Source organism: Hyperoodon ampullatus, assembly GCF_949752795.1.
Source record: "Hyperoodon ampullatus genome assembly, chromosome: 10".
In the NCBI taxonomy this organism is placed as follows: domain Eukaryota; kingdom Metazoa; phylum Chordata; class Mammalia; order Artiodactyla; family Ziphiidae; genus Hyperoodon; species Hyperoodon ampullatus.
Window position 1 is genome coordinate 3239633 of NC_136923.1, and position 19414 is coordinate 3259046.

General features: G+C 54.4%; 1 protein-coding gene across 1 annotated transcript in view; it reads right to left on the reverse strand.

The window, feature by feature from the left end:
• NUP210 (nucleoporin 210) overlaps positions 1–19414 on the reverse strand; it is a gene marked incomplete at its 3' end in the record, with an annotated part of 100243 nt that overhangs the window by 25358 nt on the left and 55471 nt on the right. Inside the window, exons 15-22 of the mRNA XM_079713598.1 lie at positions 17464–17685; positions 15306–15479; positions 9976–10168; positions 9362–9468; positions 8605–8709; positions 8418–8519; positions 1482–1610; positions 94–221 (exon numbers count right to left, since the gene is read on the reverse strand). Coding sequence (XP_079569724.1) covers positions 94–221; positions 1482–1610; positions 8418–8519; positions 8605–8709; positions 9362–9468; positions 9976–10168; positions 15306–15479; positions 17464–17685 — 1160 coding nt within the window. The remainder of the gene's footprint in view (positions 1–93; positions 222–1481; positions 1611–8417; positions 8520–8604; positions 8710–9361; positions 9469–9975; positions 10169–15305; positions 15480–17463; positions 17686–19414) is intronic.

A 19414-nucleotide genomic window follows, 5' to 3' on the forward strand; every position in this document is an offset into this window, starting at 1 on the left:
ACAGAGGGAGAAGCTGGGACTTCTTCCCCCAACAGGCCTGTCGGCAATGCCCTGAGATGCCCTCCTCTGAGCCCTGATCCTGCAAGGACTCACACCAACGTAACGATCTGGGAGGCTGCCCGGAGCTTCAGGTCCATGAAGGCCAAGTACTTGGCCAGGAAAGGCTTCTTGTGGAAGTCCAGCACGCGAACATATGCCTTGACCGTCTTCCCAATCTCCACCTACATCAAGGGGGACAGAGACTCAGGGGTGGCCTTCGAGTGACCAATGCCACCACCTGTGGTACCCTATGGCTCTCTGCAAAAGCATCAACAACTTCAAACCTACAGACCCAAGATGACCTTCAGACTATCAGCCCATCAACAAATGAAAATCGGTTACGTGCTTTCTGTAGTCAAGGGGCCTCGGGGATACTTCGATGAATAAATGACACATCCCATTCTGGAGAACTAACAATCTTGGGGGGGATAAATTAGAAGTATGGGATTAACAGATACACACTACTATGTATAAAGTAGATAACTGGATTTACTGTATAGCACAGGGGCTATATTCAATATCTTATAATAACCTATAATGGAAAAGAATCTGAAAAAGAATATATATATGTATAACTGAATCACTTTGCTGTACACCAGAAACTAACACAACATTGTAAATCAACTATACTCCAATAAAAAGAAAGAATTAACAATCTAATTAGAGAGATAATCCATAGCTTAGAATAGCAACAGGCATACAGTGGGGGTTTAATAAGTGCTCATTGACCCAAGAGTTCATACCTGGCACATAATACACATGGTGAAAACTCTGGGAAACATGAGTCAGAAATGTTTAGTGAAAGAACTCAAGTCTGGAAGCAAATCACCAGAGGAAATGAGATCAGAGGAGGACTACCTGAGGCTAAGAGAATACTGACTCTTAAGGAGTCCAAGTTGCTTGAATGTCCCCCTTTAATTACCAACTATTCTCTCCCCCCAGGAAGATAGGACTCTGACAGCATCCCTCTTTAAGTATCACTGCAGTTACTTCAGGTATTTGGAGTAATATAAAATCCCTCTTCACATTAAAGAAAAGCCTAGATCTATTATGTATTCATTTTGCAAAAGCACTTGGCATTAGTACATCTTATTCAATTGCCACTGAAATTTCTGAGAATCCAAAATGTACATACTGGGGAGAAAATTCACATTCAGCAGTGCATGTACCGGGCTGGTTAGTAACTTGCACCAGTCAGAGGACAGGAATTCCCAAGCTGCAGCTAACGTGGGGACAACTTCCACCGGGATTTACAGCCAGGTTTTACAGGTGTCAACTGAGATGAAGACGGATACCCTTGGAGGCCGCTCTGCACTGAGCCCAGAATGCTACGTGAAACAGTACTGCGAGCTGCAGGTGGACAGGAGGAAAGCACCCCCTGAACCCCCATTGCTCTCCAGGCCTCCGCAGGGAGGGAGCCATAACAGGAAGTTGACACTGACCTTGTCCACCACGCGGATGTACAGCTCCTGAATGTCCGAGACATAAACGTCAGCCTTTGCCGGGGCTGGGAAGGCTAAGCACAAGTCGTGGATCATGATGGTTGAGGTGCCCGGGAGCAAAGGGTGCACCTGCAAGGTCAGAGGTGGGTGTGGTTACACAGCTGCTCACGGCAGCAGCCTATCGCCCGTGGGACACTGTCTCCCAGAGACTGTGGACCAGGGCTTGGAAAACCCCACCCCTCAGCATGAGCACCCACTGCCAGCCAGGGGAGGGGCTTGGGATGTAAAATGTTAGTGCCAGGATAGATTTCAGAGAGCATTTATTTTAACTTTGCACAATTTACAGAGAAGAAAATGGAAGCTGCTTCAAGGTGGGGGTGGTCAGAGCTTGGCAGAGTGAGGACTCACACCCAGGGTTCCGTACCTCCTGTCCAGGCCACCTGCCCCTGCAGCTCCCATAAGAGAAGAGCATCCCATGGGGTCTCCTGTGAAACTGCAAGTCAGGGGCTGGTAGAGTGTGAGACCACTGCTTTCCAAATGAAGCTCTCACTGGGAAATCCTAATCTGAACCCACAGACTCTCAGAACCTGGGAATGGGCCGAGGAGGCCATCAAGTCTTCAGTGCGAGCTCTCTGAATCTTGCCCATCCCCACATTCACCTCTACCTCTGCTGTGTTTGCAGTAGAGCCCTCATAAAATGTTTGGAGTGCAGGAATTCATCCAAGCTCCTGTTTTCCACGCTTTCACTGCCAAAGGCCCCCTTTAAGTCTTCTTCTCTACTTCCTTCCAGGGATCCCACCTTCAGAAGAGTCTCTCCCCAGACAAACTGCATCATCACCACTCTCTCATGTTGGGGATGGACTCGCAGTAATTTGTCATGTTGCTTAGGCTTGCATCTCAACTGAGTGGTCTTGGGGGCTGGGCAGGTGGACGCATGTCATAGAGCTAGTGGGTGGGCCCCACGGCTGCCTCCCATCTCTACCTGGCCCTGGGTTTGCTGCCTGAGATTTGTGGTCTTATATTCACTGGGGGTGGGAGATGGGCGGTGGGTACAGTGAACTGCTCAGTGTTGGCAAAGCTACACTTTCAATGTCAAGAACCTGTGGGGGAAAAATGTCAGGAGACAACCAAATACTATCCCACTGCACCCAGGTTAGAAGCCTTCAAAGGCTGACCAGAGTAAACCCACATCCTTAACACATCCTATAACAACCTGGCACGATCTGGCCCCTGCCCAGGGCTCTGGTTTCACTGCAAAACACCCTCCCCCATGGCCATCACACTCCAGCCAGCTGGCGCCTGTCTACCCGCCTCAGGGCTGCATAGTCCACCTTTGAGGTCTGGGGGCTTGTCCTCCCCCTGTGTCCACCTGCTGGCTCCCACTCACCCTCAGTCCCATTCAAGTGTCCCTCCTTGGTAAAGTCTCCCCTGATCCGGAAGGTCGGGACCTTTGCCCCTCTGCTCTCTTCTCCTGCTGCAGCTATACCACTCTTCACTCCAACTCGATGTAGACTTCCCTGTGCATCCTCCCCCCAGGCTGTCTTCTCCCCTAACGCAGCCTCAGGACCGAGCCTCACACCTGGCCGAGACCCCCGCCCAGCATGTCGAGTATACTGAGATCCAGAGTCACAGCTCCAAGTCGCTGGTTAACGTAAGGAGTCCTGCACTTCCACCAGCTCAGCTTCAGTCCTGGCTTTGTCAACACTTGGGAATTTTTGAAAAAAGGGGTCTGTAAACCCCAGGTACTGTCATCTATTTGGGAAGTGCTGATTCTGGTCCACATCCTTCAGTGAACACATGGGGAGACAGGCCCACCCAGGGTGGGAACCCAGCTTTGAAGGGGCGGCACTGGGGAGGGAACACGGTGCCTGAGCCCCCAGTTTACGGCTTCTTCTCCCACACTCAGCCACTTCCCAGAGCTGGATGCCACCAGCAGCCAGAAAGGAACCGTCGGGCAGGGGAGGTGGCAGGGGCTGGCAGCTTGAGAACTCTGCCAGCAGCACTGGGCTCACAGGCACATCCACAGATGAAGGGGGCCCAGGGTATTTCACACAAGGACTCAAGTCGCTTAATAAAGATTCCAGAGTGGAAATCACGCTGGTGCTCCGAACAACGGCTGGGTAGTTTGACCCAGGTCCACGCTAGTCTGGTATCAAATACGCTGAGGACTGGGGGCTGGAGGCCACAGGGCTCCAGTTTTGCGGAGGACGATTCACTTGGCTTATTACACATCCCCCAGAGAGAACCCATTTAAAAATCACAGGGAGAAGCGAGAGCTCTAATCTGATCCTCCTGCAAAAGTTGCCGCTGTCAGGAGCGGCACGTCCTTCATGATGCAGAGAAATGACGCGCTCGCTGTACCAACGGGGCCAGACCCGCACAGGGGGCACACGGAGGCGTTCTTTCTTTCTCTTTTTCTCTCCTTCGAAAGAGCCACTTTGCGCATTTTAAACGAAGACATAAATGATGGTGGGGAAATCGATTCCTTTTCCGCTTGATTTCCCAGCAGCTGGACGTCCAGGCGCCTTCTGGATGATGGAGCGGAAGACGGCGTCAGGCTGCCACCCACCAAAGGGCCGTGTGGCCCGTCCGCTCATCAGCTCCTGCCAGCCCACTGAACGATGAACAGCGCTTTAAGGGCGTGCTGACCTGTGACTCCAGAGACAAACCACTGGAGGAAGGGAGGGGACGTGCCGGCCAGCAGATGGCACAGGGGTGGGGGTGGCGGGGGAGGGATCCTGTTCCCCCCCAACCGTGTATGTGTCACCACCCCCTTCTCCAGGCTCCAGACCCACCTGCTTCCTGATGGACGTGTGGGGGACGCATGTGCAGGAGGGGAGGTGGGTAAACCCACGCCCAGCATGAATTCTTGTTCCCAAGGGGTAAAGGTTCCCACTGAGAGCCCAGGAGAAGTCCTGTCATCTCTTTGGAGACGGGAAGGTGTTACTGTGCATTAAGATGCTATGTGTGGCGTCAGGGGCCGCTCTGCTCGCGCCGTCCACCTGTGCCCGCCAGACCCCGAGGGGCTGCCACGTCACCACGGCCCCCCGCTTCCCAGGGTCCATCACACTTCACACTTGTCCCTTGACAGGTGGCATCTACAGAAGAGCAAGGACCCTGAGGATACTTCTGAACATTGCTGGCACCACCCGCTTCCGTTTCCCATGCGTGCCCGTCGACGTCTCGTGGTGGCCAGGCCGTGCCATGCGAGAGGGTGGGGATCCATGCCCCCGGCAGACATGGATGCCCTTGAGGCTGGTGGGGGATGACCAGGGTCACACTGAGATGAGAAACTTCATCCAAGGGCCCCAGCCAGCCCGGAGGCTTCCCGCAGGCGAACACACCACAGACGGGACGCACCCGAGTTCACGCCCCACTGCTACCACTTACCACCTGCCCCGACCCAAGGAAGGACCCCCTTCTGATGCACCTCCTCAGAGGTACAACGTCACTGTGACCAGCCGCACATCCCAGGACCCAGAGAGGCCCTGTCTGACTGCTCCCCGCTGAATCCCTGGAGCCTGGACCAGGCCTGGCACGTGATGGGCACCCACCTTTGCAGGGTGAATGCGTTAATGAAAGGAGTGAGGGCTCAGCACACGCTAGGTTACTTCCCAGCCGCCGACCTTATAATCACCCAGCTTCTGCGTGGAGGGCTTATTTTGAAATGTAAAGAACTGGTGAGAAGAAAGAAACCCTGAGTTTAAATCATGTGTAAACTAGCCAAGAAGGGAAGAGAGGTGCCTTGCAGAGGGTTTGGGTCTGTGTGAGCCTGCACAGCCCTGGGTGCGTGGTGTGGGCATAATCACCCCACCACAGCCCCGGTGCGGTGCGTGAGCGCCAGACTGCCTTCCAGAGACGCTTGGAAGCCGACACACACCCACCAGCCATTCCTGCCTCCAAACGGGTATCCATAGGAAAGAAAGAAACAATTCTCTCTGAGCTAACTGAAGAAATGTTGTGGGCTTCCTTGTCTCTGTGATTAAGGGAAATGAGAATGCTGCTAATTAGCAGCTGGAAAATGCCATAGAAACGTGTAAACGTCCTTCAGAAACAGCCCTCCGAGAAGCTGCGAGGAGCTGTCATCGGCTGTCAACACTCCATGAAAAATCCCTCCCGCACTTTACAGAAGAGGCAAAGGGAACCAGAACCCGATTCCACCTGGAGCCTCAGTGGTCTTTACACAGGCCTGAGGTGGGGGGAAGCAGAGACCCTGGCGGCCAAGGCGCCTCCAGGATACCTTCTGGGCAAACATCTGCCTCTGAGAAAAACAGGAACGTTATGACGTGCTTCCTCGCCCTTCACCGAGGGGCTGCACTGTGAGAAAGCATCCTTCCAACAAGACAGCTAAAGACCAAAGTCGCCCACTGGAAGAAGGTAAGAAAATGTTAGGAAAACAAAATAACAAAAAAACTAGATCATCCTAGAAAGACACATGCTACAAAACTGACTCAAAAAGAAATAAACAATCTGGATAGACATGTAAGAAGTGAAGTGTTTCAATTCATATCAAAAACTACCCATGAGGGGCTTCCCTGGTGGCGCAGTGGTTGAGAATCCGCCTGCCGATGCAGGGAACACGGGTTCGTTCCCCAGTCCAGGAAGATCCCACATGCCGCGGAGCGGCTGGGCCCGTGAGCCATGGCCGCTGAGCCTGCGCCTCCAGAGCTTGTGCTCCGCAACGGGAGAGGCCGCAACAGTGAAAGGCCCACATATCGCAAAAACAAAACAAAACAAAAAACAAAAAACAAAAAAACAAAAAAAAAACTACCTATGAGGAAAGCCCGTGACCAGGTGGCTCCACTGGTTAATTCTACCAAACTTTCAAGAGTTACTGTTACCAATTCTACCCAGACTCTTCCAAAAATTAGAAGACGGAACATTTCTAAGTCATTCTATGAGGGTGCTATCACCCTGATACCCAAACCAGACAAAGACATCACAAAAAAGAAAATCACAAACCAAAATCTCTCAGGAATTTGAACATAAACTCAACAAAACACCAGCAAACTTTAACCAGTTACACGTAAAAAGAATTATATATCATGAGCAAGCAGGGTTTATCCCAGAATGCAAAGTTAGTTTAATATCTGAAAGCCAATTAATGTAACACATCATATCAATAGAATAAAAAACAAACAAAAAAATATTTTAAGAGACACAGAAAAAGCATTTGACAAAATCCAATACCCTTTCCTATATGTGTGTGTGTAAGAATAGGGAGGTGATTACTGAGGTATCTGGGGGTTTTTCGAGGTGAAAAAAAACCTAAAACTAACTGTGGTGATGGTTGCCTGCATCCATGAATACACTAAACACCACTGAATTGTGACATTAAATGGGTGAATTGTATGGTACGTGAAAGATACCTCAATAAAACTGATATTAAAAATAGTAAAAGGTGGCGAGGGTGCGGGGCAGCTGTCCCTTAGCTACAGTCTCTGCCGTCTAGTTTACCGCAGCCCCCACCGCGCCCTATTAGCCTCCGACGCTGAAGCTAAGCATCTGGTGCCGGTTAGCCCAGCTCTTCCCAGTATGTTCCTCACACCCCGCTCACTTGCCTCACGTACTCTACACCTGTCGCACTTCAGAGACACCTCATGTTGTGGCCACTGTATCCAGACAGTCAACAGATGCAAAAAAAAAAGTCAGAGAAAGGGACCAGCGGGGAGTTATGGCTGGAAACCCTGCAGAGAGTGAGGTGACATACTCCTGATTCCCGGCTAGGACACACATTTATTGCACAACCATGGGCAAGGCAGCCGGGCTGTATTTCTGAAAGGAGACTATGGAACCAGGTCTCTGCGAAGGCTAAGTCCCTGGAATGCGTGTTTTGTGCTCTCGCCAGTGGTGAGGGCTCCCCCGCACAGACGGGCAGTGCTGAAAGCAAGTGCGGGCGGCAGGATGGCAAGATGGCTCTCCCCTGGCTTCCCTGGCTGCACCACAGGAACCCCCACCATGCGTCAAGCACGGAGTGCCCCCGCCTCTCTCGAGTCCAGGACAAAGTCTCGCTTGGTGCTGGGATGACTGGAAAACTCCTCCAACACCTGGCAACCAGCCTTCACCAGGGGAAAGCAGGTCTTAGGCTCTGAGCAACCCAAAGGCCACAGCAGAGCTGCAATTTCAGGACACCGCATGGGTGTCACGGTCTCTTGGTTCTTGGCTGCCTGCAATTGCGACTCACAGCAGTGGTTTGACACTCACACTCAGTGGTCAGAGTTTCCTTTTAAAGAAAGTTCAGTTTTCACGACAGAATAATAACTCACTGAGCCAATATGCAGACATTTAGGACGTTGGTGTCTGTTTGCCTTTACTCTTTGTCATAATTATAGGGCGATTCGTTAAAAATAAAAAAAATTAAACACCCTAAATGCTCTACAAGGAGAGAATGGCTGAGTACAAATGACTGTGAGAAAATAATCAGCCAGCCTACATAGCAACACGGAGAAAAAAAACCTTAGAATAAAAGCACTGAAAAGAGCAGAATGCTCAATTCTTCCACACCATGGGCCCAGCTAGGGAGAGGGTCAGGAAAGGAACATGGAGAAACAGAAAAAGCTGATACATCTTTTAAGGCAATTTCCTTATGGTTCTTATACTGGCACTTATGTAATAATATTTTCATCTTAATTGAAAGGAAACCAATTAAGATGAAAATATTGTTACTAGGTAATAATAATAATTATATAATTATTTAAATTAATTAATCATTAAATTAAATTATTAAATTAAATAATAATAATTATTAGGTAACTACAGTGTGGGTAGTTTGTGGAGATGGAATACAAACCACAAAGGTAGCTCGTGAGTTTCACAAACAGTGAATCAGAGAATCTGAAGACTCTGCTCAACACACCAGCCGAGATTAAGTGCCAGCTTCTACAACAATCTGTTCACTAAAACGAAGAGGAAGGCAGGGGCAGGGCCCACACTCACCGTGGCAATGCCCAGGGCTTCCTGATAGGCCACCTTGACCACATCTGCGCTGCTGGTGTTGAGGAAGAAGTAGCCAGAGCCTTCTCGGACATGCAGCTCTGCCTGTTAGGAGGGGCCAGGTTGGTGTCAGAGGCATGGGGTCCCCCAGGGGTCACACCCAGCTACTGGAGCAGGGGGGAGGCTGTACCTGCACGCCCGGGTGGTTGTAGATGGCCACCTCTTCTGGACTGACCCTCACGTCCTCCACCAGCATGAGTTCGATGGAGGCCGACACGGGCATGAGGGGATGGTGCTGAAGGGGCAAAGCCAGCACTGTCAGATCCAGGGGGGCTGGGGGCCACCTCAGGCCAGCCCACGGCCTCCCCCAGAAGAGCAGGACGAGTGGCCCCAGGGGCTGGCACACCCCCCCATCCGGGACCTCGTTATGGCGGGGACACGAGCCCAGTAACACCCATCGTGCTTTGAGACCACAGCCCTGCGAGGCCTCCCGGAGTCATGCCCAGGTGGGCGCCCCATCCCACCTTCCAGGCTCCCGGGGTGGACGACTCACACGCACCCCAGGAAAGCGGGATGGCGTTGCAGGCAGTGGGAGCTGCGGGCTTAGGGGATGGGGCTGAACCAGCTGGGCACACTCAGCTGGGGCCGTAAGTTGGGCCGCGGCAGGGAAGAGGCTGTGGCCCGAAGGCCTGAGGGCCCCCGAGGCGTGCGCCAGAGACGGCATGTGGCGAGGCCCCTCTGCCTTTCAGCTGGATCCCCCTGTTGCCTGCGTGCAGGGTGTGCAGCGGGGGAGACTGAGGCAGGAAGCCCGATGAGGAGGCACCCCTGATCAGGGAGTGGTGGGTGACCAGGGTGCAGCCCAGCGAGGGGCTCAGGACGCTGGGACGCCGGGCACAGCACAAGAGAAGCAGGAGGGCCCCCCGCCCCCCCAGGGCCCTGGTCAGTACCGGCTGCTTCACTCTGGCCACGTCCAGGTGGGACTGCTGGTAGCCAGTGGCAGTGGCAGAGATGGCCGTGGTGCCCGAGGCCTGGTGAACTGAAATGGCCTGCAAACCTGAGTGCGGGAGAGAAAGCGGCGTCGGGTTTGGGCCCCATTGCTGCATCTGTGAGGCGGCCCCTCCTTCCCTCTGTCTAATTTGTAGCTTTAAATCTCCCACAGCCCTAAAAATAGGTGATGGGCTTCGTTTACACTGTGTGCACCATAAGAGTTAACGGGCCCTGAGCAAGGTTCCCGGGGCAGCTTAGAGGAGCTGGAGGAGACGGCTCAGCTCCTGGCCGTCGAGGGGTCTGTGATGGCAGCGTCACAGGGCCTTGGCGCCAGGCCGGTCTGTGCACAACCTGGGGTTTGAGACTCAGCTGCCGTGTGCCCCGAGCTGTTTCCCCATCTCCCACACAGAGAGGCCATTCCTACGTCACAGACGTGTGAGGATTAAAGGAGAGTCCCGAAGCTCCCTGAGCTTTAGTTCCGGACAGAGGGGGTCCCAGCCCTCCACCCACAGCTGCCGGCCCCTCTCGGCATGCGGCTCGTCTGTCTGGGGCCACCGCTCACCACCCGGCTCACCGTGCAACTTCTTTTGGCCGCTCCCATCGTCCCGGGACACCAGCTGTAAGGGCGGGTCCAGCTCGATGCTGGCCAGCGATGGCCTGGTGGACTCCCACTGGACGCTCAGCGAGCTGAAATTGTCGAACCTGCGACCCTGCTGGTCATAGGCGGCCAGGTCCAGCAGGGGGTTGCGATGGCTGGAGACCGGAACCTGCAAGAAGCCGAGGTCACCTGCTATGCTGCACCTCGGCCTGGGCGGGGCCGCCCCTGACCACACGGTGCAGCGGACCTGCCGGCTGCCTTGTAAGCTCGTAGGGGTCCCGGTGAGCCAGCGGGGGGCAAGTCGCGAACGGATGGTCACTACTACCAGCCAGCAAGGTGCCCCCCAGCCCTATGCAACCTGGCCTCCTGCTCCAGTCCGTGGTCCTCAACGGGGGCCTTGGCGGGGTCTGGAAGCATTTTTGGTTGTCACACTGCAGGGGGCGCAACTGGCATCTAGTGCGTAGAGGTTGGGGTGCTGCTGAACACCCCAGGGTGCACTGGGCAGCCCCCCAAGAAGGGAGGACCTGGCCCCAAACGTCAGCAGTGCCGAGGCGGGGGCACTTTCCGAGGCCTCCCCTCTCCAGACCCTGCCACCTCCCCCCGTCCCATGCCCACCTCAGCCCCCCCAGGACGCCCCCCTCGTGGTTCAACAGGAACGCCAATTACACCCTAAACTGTCCCAGAGCCGCTGGGATGGCAAAGCTTTCGGAGCCGAGTTATCAGCTGGCCTTGACCAGCCTGGGGATGGGGGCTGCCACCCACCCACTGAGGGTGAGGACGGGCCCGGGGGCGGGAAGGGACGGAGGTCCTCGGCGGCTGAGCGGCAGGCCCCTAGGGTTCCACTCCAAACGCCCCCTCCTGCTGCGCGCACCTGAGCACCTCTGCTCCCCAGGGCCCGTGGGGGAGCGGCCTCATTCCCCCAGACCGTGGCTCACCCCACCCTCCCGGCCCGAATGGACGCCCGGCTCCCACAGCTCGGACTCAAGCCCACCTCCGCCCAGGCAAGCCACCCACTTTCTGGAGTTTCTCCACGTGAAGTGGGAATTGTACGAGATCCTCCTTCCAGGGCTCTGTTTTAAATAAGGGTCACGTGAGAGCATTTTAAGGGGCCTGGCTCGTGTCACTCAGGCAGGAACCTGAGCTCAGCAGTATCCATACTTCACCAGGCATGGGTCCAGGAGGAAGGACTGGGCTTCTCTGGCCCTTGCAGTCAGGAGTGAGGGCATCACTTGCTTTGGCCAGTGAAATGTGACAAGTGACTCATGACAGTTCGGGGGCAGAAGCTTGAATGGTCAGAACGTGATCTGCCAGCTCTGCTTCTCCGCCCGCATTCAACTTGGGGGCCGCTCCACCGCCCAAGTCTTGGAAGGAAGATAATGACAAAGTGGGGCCCCCAGCCCCCTGCGATGCACACACCGCGTGAGCAAGATGTGAGCCCTTACTGTGCAGGGCTGTCGGTACTGCCGCCGAGCCCACCTGGCCCACCCGATGCAGTCAGCAAACTCCCACCTCCCTCGCCCCCGGAGAACTCTGGACCAAAGCAGGTCCCAAATTCTAAATGCAGGTCAGCATAATCACCTGGGGATGCAAAGGAGTTTACAACCACTGTGGAGGCGAGCCGGGAGCTGTGACTGTGGCCGGGGAGAACAAGGTGCGCATTCTAGAGGCCCCACTGTGTCCCCCAGATGCGACCCGGGGCGGAAAACTAACGTTCTTCCCTTCCTCCTCCTCCCCGGGGCGGGGCATGATGAACAAAGCATCAATCATGCTCGCAGGTTCACTGGTCCTGCCAATGGCAAGAGCATCATCCCCAAACGGGGAGGCTGAGGCTCAGAGATGTTAAGTTGCTTGCCCAAGGTCAAACAGGTTTAGGGGTGGAACTCTCTGGTCTGATTTTAAAGCCCACTGGCCTCGTCAGACGCTGTGCAGCCTCTCCCCAGCACACGAGTCAGGAGGCAGCTCCATTCAAACCCCAGCCTGTCACCTTCTGGCCGTGAGCTGCACGGCTGATGCCCAGCTCAGAGGACTGGGGTCAGGCCGGAGTGCAGTCCCACTTTGTCACTCCGACAGGTCAGCCCCGTTTTAGTGCCTGGCCTCGCTAGTGACCGACTCTGCAAACATGTCCTGGGCAGCCTCTGACTTTGGAGACATATAAAGTGAAACTGATTTGCACCAGGATGTGTGGCAAAGATATATCTTCCTCAGGGTCCCCTGGTGAGACCATAAATCTCAGGGGCCACGCCTGACTGGCTTGCGGCTCTGGAATCCCAGCACGGATGGATCACAAGGCAGTTCTGTGTTTGAGCAAAGATCTACGACACACGAGAGCCAATGCAGAGCTGCACTCAATGCCGGACCGACATCTTTCAGCCAAGAGACAACCCTGGGCCGACCCCAAGGTCACAGCCGACAGACGGCCAGACTCCGCTCCTTCAGCCAGTAGCCCATGTTTAAGTACAGGAAAGAGGCACGTGGATCTGACTGTTTTTTCCTTTGAAACTGAGAAGGTTTGGCCAGCCTGGGGTTGAACAGGCTGGAGCTGAGGGGGCTTTGGAGGAGCAGCCGCTGTTCAGACCTGACCATCCCCCTAGCCCTGTCCTCAGCACCAGGCACATGAGTCTACAGAATAAGGGCAGGGGGCGGGGGACTGGGGAGGGGTCCCTGGATCACTCATCCATCCACCATGCACTGAGCTCCCACCACGAGCTGGGCCCTGAGAGAGAGAGACTCACGAAGATGAAAATGAGTACAGGCACAGCTCAGAGATGTTGCGCTTCGCAGATCCCTCGTTTTTACAACCTGAAGGTTCGTGGCAACCGTGTGTCGAGAGATTCGGTCAGTGCCATTTTCCCAACAGCATTTGTTCACTTCATGTCTCTGGGTCACGTTCTGGTAATTCTCGCAATAGTTCAGACGTTTTCATCATCATTACATGTACTTGTTAGGGTGTCTGTGATCGGGGACCTTTGAAGTTACTGCCATGACTCACTGAAGGCTCAGAGGTCGGTTAGCGTATTTTAGCTATAAAGTCCTTTTTAATTAAGGTCTGTACGTTGTTTCTTGAGCCATAACACTATTGCACACTTAATAGACTATAGGATAATATAAATGTAGCTTTTGTATGCCCTGGGAAACCAAAAAGTTCCTGAGACTTGTTTTATTGCGATATTCGCACTGTACTGCAGGGTCTGGAACCGAACCCACGCTGTCTCCGAGGTCTGCCTGTGCGTAAATTCTACATTATTAGTTGATGTGAGGTGCTTGGGGGCAGGGAGGGGGAGAAGGGAACCGTGTAGGAAATGCTGAGTGGGGACCTTCAGATAAGGCCTAAGGCTGAGGGAGGCCCCCCACCCCGAGAAAGTAACGTGTGAATAAAGAGCTGCGGGTTCGGGAGGGAAACAATTCCAGCCAGAGGACAGCAAGCCAGAACGCGGGACTGTCCCAGCATCCGAGCACTGATCGTGGGGGGAAGGTGACGGGTGGTCTCAGGGCCTGCAGGTCCCGCTCTGACTCCCTACGTCCAGTCCCGCTATCCCCCACAGTAACTCTGGATGTCACTGTCATCGCTCAAAGGAGGCAGCTGCACAGCGGGTGGGATTCAGGCCGGGCCTGAATCCGGCTCCCCGGCACACGCACGGTGGACCCAGCAAGCCGGGTCTTCCAAGCACCCAGACTTACATGATGTCTTTCTTTCCACAAGGGCTAATTTGTTGAGTACATAAAAGTGATTTAAAATGTAAAACTTTCAGGACATTCATCTCAATAGCCCCCAACGTCTTTTCCTGAACACACACAGATTTTCACCTTAGGGAAGACAATCAGCTGCTCCATGACATGCACACCCAGGCCTGGGACGGGAAGCATGTGGCACCATGGCAACGAGCCTGCGGAGGGGCCCTGGGCTCTGAGCCCGGGTCTCCTCCCGCAGGAGGATGCTCCCTGCAGGTCCGTGGGGCAGGGGAGAGGGCCCTGAGCCGCACACACAGACTCCTCACTTTAACCAGTGCCATCGAGGCCCCAGTCCTCACGGGACCAGCGGAGGGGCTCACATGCCTCAGAGCTGAGGGGTCAGTGAAGCCCCCTACGATCGCCAGAGCAGCGGGAGAAAAGCTGAACTAAGCTCACAAGGACAGGAGGCCCAGAGGCACGGGCCAGATGGTCCCAGGCCCTGGAGTCTGGCGCCTCCCCTAGAGCTTCAAAGGGATGCAACTTGACCAAACAGCAGCAGGAACCGACTCCCAATCTCGCTGCCCCAGGCAGGCAGCTGGACACGCCCCAGGGCTGACTGCAGGCTAGGGCTGGGAGAGAAGCATCTGCAGGGCTGCCGAGGAGGCACCGGACTTGGAGCTGGACAGACGTAGGTTCTGCCTGTGGGTCCAGCCCTCAGGGACGAGGAACAAGACACACACAGTGGCTCTGATCACTGTGTGGGCAGCAGGGATGCAGAGACCCTGGGCTGGCCCCAGGGCCTTTGCACTTGCTGTTCCACCTGCCTGGGGCACCCTGAGCTTAGCCCCTCTTGGCTGGCACCCCGAGCACGGGCGTGAGCCTGTGTGCCCTCCTCACAGGGGCCTTTCCCTATAGTCTGAGGTCCCCTGTCTCCACAGGGCTTCCCACCCGCCCATCCACCACGTCTGCTGTGGGCCTCCTGTCGGCTCCGAGGCCCAAGCCTCGCCTGCCCTGGCTACTCTGCGTTCCAGAACCTGACGTGTGCCCGGCACAGGGGGTGAGATCCAACAAACGTATGCTGAGAGATGAGAAGAAACAAGCCTGGCTCCCTTCCGAGAAGGGCCGCAGCCGGCCAGCAGGGCGTGTGCATGCCTGACCCTGACCAGGGGGCTTCCAAATCCTCCACGTCCAGCCGTCCGGTCTCGAGGGTCTCAGGGGTGGAGGCTGGACTGCTGTCACCTCACATCCCTGCTCTCAGGGACCCCAGTGACTTTCTTCCCTCTGCTCGCAGTGACCTTGGAAACACAGCGCCAGCCCCCGCACTGTGGAGAAGGCTACAGCCAGCCACTCCCTCTGCAACTCCCGCCTTGAGACAAGAACCCCACCTTAACAGCCTCGAGCCACAGAGGAAAGCGACGAGATCTGTACAGACCGCCAAGTGCCCGCGCAGAGAGGCGGCAGAGTCCGGGCGCTGCCACCAGCAGCTGTGACGCAGGGGATGCCCCACCCCTCCAGGTCCCGGGCCCCACGTGTCGCACGCAGACAAGTGCCCACGGGACAAGGAGAGTGTAGGGCTGAGGGGGCAGCACCGGGCGTCACCTGGCCTACCCACGCCGCCCCCCCAGAAGGCCACTCACCACCTGCTTGTTCTGCTGCAGCAGCGGGCAGGACAGGTCCAGCTGGGGGCTGGCGTAGACGGGCACCAGGGTGAGCCTGGAGGGCGGCGCACACACGAACTTCACCACAGCGGGCTCCAGCGCCGGGAAGGGGTTCGTGATGCTGGGCCTGTTCCCCACCGTGAGGGCGATGACCTGGAGGAGCAGAAGCAGCTGTCAAACACCCCAAGTCTGAGTCCCTGCTCCACTGGGAGCCCCCGGGCCTCAGTGTGCTCTTCTGCAGAACTGGGATGGTGGTGATGCCCACATCCCAAGCGGGTTACAACGGTCCAGCGACACACGCCCAGGAGAGAGCTCCCTCAACACGCAAGAGACCTTCCGACAGGGGCCCTGGCGACCTCTACTAACAGAACAGAACCACTGCCTGCTCCTGGGCCCGAGGAAGAGGTGGGTCGGGGGAACACCACGCAGCTTCCCGGAACCCTACGAAGACCCCAAGGCTGATGAGCAACTTGACAAGCTTGTGCGTTTTGAATGAGGAATCCATAGTGACTTGAAGACACCCATCACATCGAGGTGCAGGCGCTGGAGAGTGTGTCTGATGGACTGAGCCCCTTGGGGAGGGACCAGCTAAGGGGTACGGAGGGCGGGGCTGGTGAGCAGGTGCTGGAGCCACAGCCCTGCCCTCCTTTCGGCTCTTAGAGAAGCTCAGTTGGAGGCTGCAAAGACGGAAATTAAAGGTGCAAGAAAAGACACGGAGATTTATGTTTGCTTTCAGAGCTGGGACCTCAGAAGTCAAGCCCGGGCCGCGTTTTAAGAGCAACACGGCTCACGGCCGGTCCTGAGGGAGCGGCCCCCGGCCCCTCAGTGACACTCACTTTCACACGCCAGAACAGTCCGGTCCAGAAGCCCCTCAGCCTCCTGACCACGAGGCAGGACAGAGGGCAGTGTCCTTGGCGACCCCAAACACCCCAGGAAGCAACCCCAGAGCACCAGGGTAGGGGGCTCTCAGGGCAACCCTGCTGAGGGTCCAACCCCTACCGTCCGAGGGGGATACCGATGACTGAGCCAAGCCAGGGATAAGAAAGTTCTCTACGTTAATTTTTGACTAAGTTTATTCTCGTTGTGGTATTTATTATTATGTCTTTATTTTTCTTATTCTTCAATTGATTTTGTAAAAAAAAAAAAACAATGAAGCCAGTGGAACTGGGCCTCTCACTGTGCATCTTTTCTGCTCACACCAAGCCAGTCTCGGTGTGGCCGGCTTCATGAGGGTGCGTGCGTGCGTGCGTGCGTGCGTGTGTGTGTGTGTGTGTGTGTGTGTGTTAACATCAACTGACATGCTTTGTACTAGTAAACAAACACAGAAAGGTGTTCTTCACTTCCCCCAAGAAATGGGCTCTCTCCTATCTTTCTTGATTCACGCTGGCCTCCTCACCCCTTGCTTTCTGTTTCCTGGCACCCTGGGAATGGAGGGTTACACCCTGGGACTGAGCCCGGGACTGCCAGGCACAGGGGAACGGAGGGGCGAGCTGCTGCCCTATCCAGCCGATGCCGGCCCTGCAGGGATCACAGGTGCATTGTGCTCAGTCCACCCAGGCTAATTTTTTTGGTTTTCAGCTTTAAAAAAAAAAAAATCAAGATGCTTCATACACCTGAAGTTAATATACTATTGTAAATCAACTATATTTCAATCTAAAAAAAAGATTTCACAGAAAAAAATATTGGGATTCTCGGCTCATCCTGAAACACCGAAAAGATCTGCCCACCCTGGGTCTGCAGTCTCACTCATTTATAATATTGATACTTGCCTGACCCTGGAGGCCTCCGACTTTGCCAGCCCGATCTCATCCCACCCGGACTTGACAGTGGGGAGTGCTGACGCCCTGGAGCAAGAGATCGCCCCAGGTGTGGAAAGAGAGGCAGGACTGGCCAGTGTGTAGCGCGGTCCCAACTGCCGCACCCCACTAGGCCCAGATGGTGCTCACTCAATCACCCCACCAACCTGATCCTCAGTCTGCCTGTCTGTGAAATGGGTACAACAGCCACGGCTGTCTCTCAGGGTTGCCTCGAGGAGTTAGATAAAATAATGCTGCGAGGCACAGCGGGGTGCTTGGGGGACGTGACTTTCCATCCCTCGCTCTGGGCAAGGTGGGTCTGGGAGTGGCCGCCCGCTCACCTGCTCGCCCAAGACCTGGCAGGTCACAAGGATCCAGTGCTGCTGGTGACTCCGGGAGGCAGGGGGCCCAAAGAGAGCCAGACTGACGCTGTCCATGTCCTCAGAGGTGACGTTGCGGAAGAACTTGGAAGGCTCCAGGACCCAGGGTCTGGGACCCCCCTCGAAAAGCATCTCTTTTGAGGAGCCGAGGGTCACCAAGGCGACAGAGGAGGGGTCCACAGCCTGTGGGAGAAAAGAGGGGAAGAGTCAACGTTTCCCTGGGAGAGGCGAGCCTGCCAGGGCTGGGGTGGCTCACTCTCTGGTCCTTGCTTTACTTGGTGCTCGTTGTCCTGCCAGGAAATGATCTGTTTGGGCATCTGTCTCCCCAACTGGCCTACAGGTTCATTAAAGGAAAGGCATGTCTGTTTCCTTTTGTATCTGCAGCGCGATCTCAACCACATGAGAAATGAAAGACCTTACAGACAAACTGAAATATTTTTAAAAGAGTAAATTACAACTACACTGTGATACTAGTTCTCTGTCATCTGATTAGCAAAAATCCAAAAGTCTGAGCACACACACTACTGGTGAGTCTGCAGGGAAACACGTACTCTTTTATAAAATTAATTAACTTGTTTTTTGAGATATAATTGACATATAACATTATATTAGTTTCATTAGTACAACATAGTGTTTTGATATTGGTGTATATTGCAAAATGACCACCACGATAAGTCTAGTCAACATCTGTCACCACACAAAGTTACAATTTTTTCTTCTTGCGATGAGAACTTTTAAGATCTATTCTCTCAGCAATTTTCAAAAACAGTACTATTGAGAAACGGGTTCTATCCCGCAGGAAAATGGCACAACCCCAACAGAGGGAAATTTAGCAATATCTACTAAAATGACAGTCATATTTATCCCTTGTCCAAGCAACATTCCTTCTAGGAATGGACTCCGAAGATATGCCTCCACGAATATATAAAATATACACACAGAGCTACGCATTACAGTATTATCTTTAAGAGTAAAAGCTTGGAAACAGCACAAACACCCATCAGCAGGGGCCTAGTTAGGTAAACTGTGGTCTATCCATAGGATGGAATGTCAAACAAAGATCTTCCCATGTGGATGTGGAGAGATTTACAGGTTATTTTCTTTATTTTCCAAGCAAAGAAGCAAGGCACCGAACAGGATATCTAGCATACTACCTTTGAGTAAGAGAGGAACGGGCAGGGCATAAGAACATATAACCGTTCTTGCTGACTTTTGCAAAAAGAGACACTGGAACTGTAAAATGGAAACTAATCAAAATAGTTTTTGACAAGAGGCAGGAAAGGGATGGAAGTGAGGCTTCTGGGTGTACTTTGAATACAGGTTTAACTTGGGAACCACATAAACAACTCAGACAAAAAATAAGGTTAAAAAAAGCAAACCCTAGGGCTTCCCTGGTGGCACAGTGGTTGAGAGTCCACCTGCCGATGCAGGGGACACGGGTTCGTGCCCCGGTCCGGGAAGATCCCACGTGCCACGGAGCAGCTGGGCCCGTGAGCCATGGCCGCTGAGCCTGCGCGTCCGGAGCCTGTGCTCCGCAAAGGGAGAGGCCACAACAGTGAGAGGCCCGTGTACTGAAAAAAAAAAAAAAAAGCAAACCCTAAAACTGAGAAGAAATGGAAACAAATGATTCTACCTGTGACAGGTTGATCATCTCAATGCTGAGAAGACCAAACCTGCATCAATCCCCTCTTCCTGGACTAACTGACCTTAACCTCTTGTGATTCCCAGTATCTTCTAGGCCAAGAGTTGCAAACACCTGTTAGCTCCAAGGTCCAACTCTGATTGGCTGGTAATGGCTATGGGGGTGGGGATCTGTGCTCCTGAGGCTGAATCAGTGCTTGGCAATAAAGGCAGCCAGGATTGATTAGCAATGTCTGCAGTGGGCACAGACGGGCACACACAAAAGCTGTGC